The sequence below is a fragment of the Amphiura filiformis genome, chromosome 15 (assembly GCF_039555335.1).
Source record: "Amphiura filiformis chromosome 15, Afil_fr2py, whole genome shotgun sequence".
Lineage (NCBI taxonomy): Eukaryota > Metazoa > Echinodermata > Ophiuroidea > Amphilepidida > Amphiuridae > Amphiura > Amphiura filiformis.
Genome location: NC_092642.1, coordinates 45,689,644 through 45,698,285, shown reverse-complemented (window position 1 = coordinate 45,698,285; position 8,642 = coordinate 45,689,644). Strand labels below are relative to the sequence as shown.

The following is an 8,642-nucleotide window of genomic DNA, read 5'->3' as shown; positions in this document are numbered from 1 at the left end:
TTAAGATTCGGGATCATCAGCTTTGATAAGATATCCATTGAAGATGATTGAATTAGTGGTGGTCGGTGAGAATTTTGCGTCACTTATTAGATTCACCTCACTGCCCACTGCTAGGTCCAAGATGACGCTTTGACTATAAGCGGTAGAGGAACTATCAGTACTAGCAGCACTAGTCGTTAGAGCTAGAGTGGCCTTGGGTGTCCCATCTTGAATTAATATAACTGTTAACAGTGGGCTGTCACCTGGTAATATGTGCGAGATAGTAAATGAGAAATAATAAAGTCCTGGTATTACACAAGTGAAGATACCTGTGGCTGGGTTAAATTCAGAACCGACATCTATGTCCTCTTCTTCAAAGGTTACGCTACCCGTAGTCACAGTAAAGGCTGCAGTCTTCCTTACTGAAAATGCTGAACCTGGTTCCGCTGTGGAATCTGTGGTGTAATAATCAAATGATACGATACTGTTAAATGTTTCTCACAACAAACACACAGAATAGGGTGTATTTAAAACTAAGACCTAAGACCTAAGATCTAAGAACTAGTTTTAGTTTTTGGGTCTTAGTTTTTGGGTCTTAGTTTTTGGGTCTTAGTTTTTGGGTCTTAGTTTTTGGGTCTTAGTTTTTGGGTCTTAGTTTTTGGGTCTTAGTTGTTGGGTCTTAGTTTTTGGGTCTTAGTTTTTGGGTCTTAGTTGTTGGGTCTTAGTTTTTGGGTCTTAGTTTTTGGGTCTTAGTTTTGGGGTCTTAGTTTTGGGGTCTTAGTTTTGGGGTCTTAGTTTTGGGGTCTTAGTTTTGGGGTCTTAGTTTTGGGGTCTTAGTTTTTACAGGTCCTAATAATTTGTACATGATGAATGGGGTCTTAGATCTTAGTTTTATAGACACTCCACAGAATATATGCCTATTCATAACCATACGATTTTTAATTGACTTTGCTTTTTCCTGTAGTGCCTTCCCTAATATTTTGTATACTTTTGGCTATTTAGTTTAGTCAAAAGTTCACTTTGGTGACCACACTCTGGCTAGTAAGGTTTGACGATTGATTCGACTTCTATGGACCATTAAGAAAAAAATAGCCACCATGTCCCTCGCGAAAATCCCGGCATTTTTCGCTAGAAGCCAAAATCCAAAATGGCCGCCGCCACCATCTAAGGCATCTAAACCCAAGGTAAGGCGCCTTAACCCCAGATAAGAGACGTATACTCAGATATGGCAGTCTAAACCCCAGATAAGACCTTATCTGAGGTTTACGACCCTTATCTGGGATTAACGACCCTTATAGAGTTAAGGCACCTTATTTGGGGGTTAGATGCCTTATCTGGGGTTTAAGTTCCTCATTTAGGGTCAAGGCGCAGGTAGCCACAGGTAAGGAACGTAAACCCAGGATAAGGCCGTCTAAACCACAGATAAGGCTCCTTATCCTAGATAAGGGATGTAAACCCAAGATAAGGCAGTTTAATCCCCATATAAGGGACATGAACCCCAGATAAGGCGAAAATGACACACTTATGCTTCTGCTCTCATTCAAAAATCACATTTACGCTCTGCCAAATGGGGGGCCATCTTGGATTTCTGGGCAAAAATTATGGGTCGACTTACCGGAAAAAGTGTCTTTGTACACGATTTTATGTACTCTGGTTCAAAACTTATTTTTTCAAGATGACGCCGGCGGTCACCATCTTGGATTTCTGGGTAAAAATGAAGTCATAATGTCAAAGTAATGTCAAATTTGAAATCCTTGTGGTCGACTTATCAAAAAAGTGTCTTTGTACACGATTTTAGGTCCAAAATTTTTCAAGATGGTGCTGGCCACCATCTTGGATTTCTGGAGTGAAAATAATGCCGTAATGTCAAACTAATGTCAGAATAGGAATCCTTGTATATACTAGACATATCCGAAAAAGTGTCTTTGTGCATGATTATAGGTGCTCTGGTTCAAAACTTAAATTTTCAAAATGGTGGTGGCGGCCATTTTGGATTTTGGCCTAAAGCGAAAAATGCCGGGATTTTCGCGAGGGACATGGGGCTATTTTTTTCTTCTAAATAGTCCATAGTAGGCAAATCAATAGTCAAACCTTACTAGCCAGAGACTGGTCACCAAATTGAAGTTTTTGACTTAACTAATTAAATGCTTTTTTGTTTGTTTATTTATTTGTTTAATTCACACTAAGGTTAACCACAATTTAACAAATTTGACCATGACCTTTGAACCTTTCACACTCCCTGAATAATTTTGTTTGTTTATGTATTTATTTGTATTAATAACTAAATTATTTAGGCATATTTATTTTAATTTATCAAATTTATTTAGTTATTAAAACTATTCTTTCTTTACATAAGGTGGCATAAAATGCCACACTGATATATTGTTGAGCAGGCGAATCTGATTCTTCTGCTTCTTCCATTTATTTCGTCAAACCCACTTTTAAAATGCTACTAGTGCTAGACACTTGCGCCGATCTCGACCAAACTTGGCCACTAGAAGCACTTCTTTGTAGTCCTGCGGGGCAATCTATTTGGATATCCCTATTAAGCGGCGGTTGTCGGCGATCTTTCGCGGTTTGTGATTTTAATTTCCCTTATCAAGCCCTGCCCTCTATCGGGAGCTAATTTATAGTTTAAGCTTGTTGGATATCCATATTTCGTGGTGTGTGATTCTTTGTAGCCCTGCGGGTAATCTAGTTGGATATCCAAATTTCGCGGTTTGTGGTTCTTTATAGCCCTGCGAATGGGTTTGGACCAAGTGGCGACATCCCGCGGTTGATTGCAATCAAACAAACGATGTCTTATGTATTACTTTGTTCCGTGATGAAAATCGTGATGTTTTATTTAATCACTCTCGAATTTTTTTTTTCTTTTTGTAGGCCTATTACTTTGTTTTGTGATGAAAATCGGGATGTTTTATTTCATCACGCTCTAAAACAAACGATTTCTTATGTATTACTTTGTTTCGTGATGAAAATCGTGATGTTTTATTTCATCACTCACGAAAAATTGATTTCTTATGTATTACTTTGTTTCGTGATGAGAACCGTGATGTTTTATTTCATCATCGCGCTCTAAAACAAACGATTTCTTATGCATTATATTTGTTTTGTGATGAAAATCGTGATGTTTTATTTCATCACGCTCTAAACATATTATAGCAAATGTAGAAAGTGATGATGATGATGATGATGATGATGATGATGATGAATGATGATGATGTCTCCAAAGGTGTCCCGGGTTTTTTCTTGCCCTAAATATGAGCTGCTCTCATGTCTTAGACCAAATAAGGCACTTCAATAATCAATAATCAGTCCCGCGACGGCCTCCACTAACTACTATAACTTGGGTTATGGGCGCTTCATGTTCACTGTCACTTACTCATCAGCGAAGTGCGACCCTTTGTCAATCACCTACAGAGAGTACTTTAAATGTAGCTTGTACAGTTTTCTTGTGGCATTCTTCAGAAGTGAGCGGTCCGTTTACCAATATTTTCGGTCAAATCTCCATTCAATTAACACGGGAGTTGGCTAGCTATGCCTTGCCCTCACTCACTATTTTACCAAAGTGCGAATATTTCAGAACATCTAACCTAGCTGTAATTTTAGGTCATGTTAGAGAAATATATTTGCCAGAAGTTTTTGAGAGTACTTTTAATATTGGCCGGTTATTTTTCAGACAGTGACGTTAACTAGGCAAATGCCTATACTTCTAACATACACGATTTGTGCAGGTCACACCTCAATGGCAGAGAGCACTGTGTATTGTGTATAGGAAAACGGACAGTATTAAAGGCCCATTCAGTGATTTGCTCATCCGGACGATCGTAAAAATCATCAAAATTCAGATTTTGGTACCTTTGTAATTGGCATAGATGTGCTAACATAGCCTGCTAGTGGTTCGGTCGAAAGCCGTGTATTTTAAACAAAATAAAGCATTTACATGAATCTGGACTTTTGATACTGACAGTACAAAAGTCCGACTCGAATCGAAAGAAGCTCACTCTCCACCATACCAACACGCGTTGCGTATTGTTTCTACTACTTATTACATCAGTAGCTACTATTTTAAACAAAATACACAATTTTAACTGTTTTTCATATTTGAATTGACCGTTAGTTTGCCTCGGTGACGTTTAATTGCTTATTTTGTTTTCTACTACAAAAATTAAGCGTCTGTTACTCTGTTTTAAATCAATTTAGACTCTACTTCCCCCGTGTTAGAAACACTGGACTAGGAAGTTTTTCCAGTCCATTGGTGGCGCACTGTACGAAAATCTCGATTTTCTCGAGTCGATCTGAGTTGAAGTAGAAAACCTTTCTAAAACTTCTGTTTTTTGACTAATTTGTCGATGTATTCAGGGGAAAAGTGGTTTAATGAAATTCTGTAGACTTATTCTTTATTTCTAAGCAACTCTGACAAATTTCCATTTTTTTTAATATTCCTGTGAAATCACTGAAAGGGCCTTTAACTGCAGTATGATAGATATTCTGGTTATGCTCTTCAGTCTTCTCCTCCTCCTTCTTAACTAAATACCCGTTTAACAGGCTTCTTAACTATGCCCGTTCAAAAATGCTAAAATCTTTCAAAGTAGATAACAAACAAATTAATGAACGAATCCAACAGTTTTGGATTTGGCGCCCAATTGGGTGGTTAGTTGTTATGAGCACGTGGCTGAAGCAAATCAGATATTTTACAAGGAGACATTTTGTAGCGAGCTTTGCAGTCTAAAAAGGATACTTACCAGTACCATCCATTCCATCAGCTCCATCCGCCCCTGCCGCACCTGAACGTTTAAAAAAGAAGAGGAAGAATGTGTTTTGTATGAATCAATGAAATGCGTGTCACAGATATGGAATTCAATTTCAAATATTTTCATGATTTATTTTATTAGGCCAAGTAAAATTAAAAACATGTTTCTCGTCCGGGGTTTTAAAAATTAGGAGAATGTGGGCCTTTTTTCTATTTTTTATTGAAAACGACGCTAAATACCTGTATTTGGCAACATATTTCAGGTATTCGACATACAGATTGATATTTGAGAAAAGGAGGAGGCCCTTTATTGTTTTGAGAGGTAGACCCCTTTAATGAGCACAAAACTCTTCTTAAATGATGTATTATGCATTTACAAAGCCGTAAAATAAGTTTCAACTTCTGACACATCTTTTTCAATAAGTTAAAACTGAAAGTTTACAAAATAAAAAGAAATTTGAAAAATCTTCAAAAAATGAGGAGGCGCGGACGAGAAACATATTTTTTTTACTCGGCCTTATTAATCCAAGGGCACTCAACTCAAATGACCATACGGCATACGGGTATGCTCCCCACGAATTATCCTTGTTTTGCACTGCACAGGTCGAAAGACCCCTGAATTTTACAAAAGAGCGTGCTAAAAGACCATTGATTTTGAGAATTTTTAGATCAATACTAGCCAATTCTCCTCAATTCTCGCTTTTTGCGGCAATTTACAAACAGTAACCATGAGATATACCCTTTTTTTTAACCATGAAAATAAGCGGCAATCATAAACTATTCTTTTGACGTAACCCTTATTTTCCAAAATTGTATAACGAATGTGAGGATCAACCACTGAAAATTGGATGGCCATATATCGTCGCTGTTTTGGCATACTGTCGTATGACGAAAAATGCCGTTTTGAGAAAATCGCGTTTAAAGTTTTTCCAATTTTTGAAGACCCACTGGAGAGCACCAAAGTAAAATATGTTTGTTATTATCAAAGAATATAATCAATAAATATTTGTTTGTTCTCAACTTAATATAAACTTTTTATTCATTCACTAATTATAATTAAAACTCATACGGCAGTATGCCAAAATATGCACAATTTGACAACCTATGTAAAAATATATGATACGCCATGTGATACGACAGTATGCCAAAACAATAGAAAACTGCAGTTACACGGTGGCCTATGGCGACGTATCATGATACGACTATGATACGACTGTATGCCAAAACACAGAATGAAGATTTAGGGGGGGTGTTGCATAAAAAACATGTCGTATCATACTAATTAGTGCCATATCTCATTAACTAATTACATTTAGATCTCAAAACTTTGTGAATATATAGAGTTTCATTCATAGATTTTGAAAGTTTATATAACTCATTTTGGCCAAAAGTCGTCATACGACACTATGCCAAAACAGCGACGATATGTAACCCGGACATGTAATGGTTTTTATTTGGTAAGCCATATAATGAAATTAGATGCATATTTTAATTGATTCAGACAATCGTGGAAAAAAAAATAGGTGGCACACTTGTACACAATAATTGGAATGCGAGCCCTATCAAAATTATTATGTAAAGCACAGACTCCCTGTGTATCTCACCCTTCCAATCTTTCAATGTTAGAGGGTCTCACGGACCTGTTGACCACATGGCTCTGTCCAACATAATTGAGGGAGCGACAACATAGCAAATCAAAGACAGGTAAAAGTATGTCAACTTTTATTACAAGATTGTAGTATAAAAAGCAAACGAGCAAAAATATCTAAAAATTCTCAAAATCTTTCGAACAAGAAAGCAAATAAATTAATGTACGAATTGATTAATAAAAGACTCGATGTGGATTGTTGATTTTTATTTTCTTCTCCAATTGAAAAATGTAACTTTTTTGACCCATTTCAGAGTTAGACACCACAACCAAATTTGTTTGATCCTTGGATCGATCGTCGATGATGGCTCGATGCTTATCAGTAACAAAATATCAACTAATTGGTAAAATTAATGGTAAATTGTTTGGTCAATATCACAATAAATCATAAGATTGAAGCAATAATCGTCCTTGGCGGTTTGGAACAGCTTTTGCAAATCATCACGCACGTCAAATTTAGCAAAACGACCAAATTGAACATTATCCTCCTGAAAATTACTCGAAGGGACAAATAAAATAAGGTACCGATTCCTCTACAAAATGAAATTAGATAATAAATAAATGAATAAATGAATAAATGAATAAATGAATAAATGAATAAATGAATAAATGAATAAATGAATTAATGAATTAATGAATTAATGAATGAATAAGGAAGGTTTTATTTCAAACTCTAATGGTGACCCGCAGGTCAAATTGCTAGAATTGTACATTAAACACACCTAAACAGACACAATGCAATTTGCAGGCAGCAGCTTAATCAGCGCCAATATTGCAACAATGAAACAAACAACTATACAAACATCCAATCCAACCCAACCACATCCCCAGTAGGCAATGAGGATAAAGTGCCTTGCCCAAGGACACAACACGTTAGCACGACCGGGCTCGAACTCACAACCTATGGATTATGGGTCGGGCGCCTTATCCACTCGGCTACACGTGCGCATTATCCACTCGGCTACACGTGCTCCCAAAATAAATAAATGAATGAATGAATGAATGAATTATTTATTTATTTATTTATTTATTTATTTATTTATTTATTTATTTATTTATTTATTTATTTATACTTAAATAATTAAAAGACGTGATTTGTGTTTTTAAGGGTGATTTTTATTCCCATGTCCTTTATTATAATAAGTGTGGTAATGAATGAATGAATTAATTAATTTATTTATTTATTTATTTATACTTAAATAATTAAAAGACGTGATTTGTGTTTTAAGGGTGATTTTTATTCCCATGTCCTTTATTATAATAAGTTGTGGTAATGAAATATCAACTTATTAATCAGAATTAATGGTAAATTGTTTGGCAAATATCACAATAAATCAGACGATTGAACTATACACTCTTGTTCTACTGTCTTAAGGTGGTACTACACCCCTTGATAAATTTCTGACTATTTTTGCATTTTTCTCATCAAAAAAAACACACACTGGTTACCAACCAAAGTTATGTATATTATAGGGGCAAGGAATCCAGCTAATTTCAGTGACTCAAGACAAGCGGTACGTTATAGTATACAGCCTGTCTCAAAAAAAAAATTGTGCAAGTAAAAAGCGCCCTCTATGGCAATTAGAAAATACCGTTGTGACATGTTGCTTACTTTATCGTCACGGGCGCAGTCTTAGCTCTCAAATGCCGTTTGTTCTGTTCAATTTGCTTGTTCCAATTTCGAGATATGTTTATTTAACAACGAAAGGGTAAAATCACAATTGTGCCACTTTTACTAGGGAAGAGAGCTGTACATGTAAATCAATGATAGCTGGTGTTGATGCGTCTAATGCACTCCCCCTTTTGGGGCGCATGCATTAAACGCATCAACATCAGCGCGCGTGCATTATTTTGTCTAATATCTCTCCCAACAAGTAATACGCGTTCATTTACCTATATAACATGTATAAGTGCGCAATATTTTGTTTGTCTTTTAACACGTCTTAAGTGACTAAGAGAACAGTGTTTACCATGATAAAATCATTGACATTTTAATTTTTACAGGAGAATGTGAAATATTTATTTATCTTTTAATCTCTTTTAAGTCGAAAAAGAGAATCATCATTCCTGCATCATGATAAAACAGTAAAGACAGTCAAAATAATTTTGTATTGTGTAATATTGATGCATTCCTTTGATTTCTGAAGGAACTCTTGATAAACTTGATGCTATCACTGTTACATGCATTTTCCCCTCTAATTTATTTTTCCCTTCCCTTCTTTTTTTGGTTTTGGTGGGGCGGTCTTAGAGGTGCCTGGCACC

The 8,642-nt window shown here is 36.0% G+C and overlaps 1 protein-coding gene across 1 annotated transcript; it reads right to left on the bottom strand.

Moving 5' to 3' along the window:
• On the bottom strand, positions 1-4,737 carry LOC140170987 (protein HP-25 homolog 1-like). Its single transcript, XM_072194175.1, has 2 exons — positions 4,725-4,737; positions 1-434 (listed from the first exon to the last, which is right to left on the bottom strand). Exons 1-2 carry the CDS (start codon positions 4,735-4,737, stop codon positions 1-3), a joined length of 447 nt encoding a protein of 148 aa, XP_072050276.1.
• Positions 4,738-8,642: the final 3,905 nt, after the last annotated feature.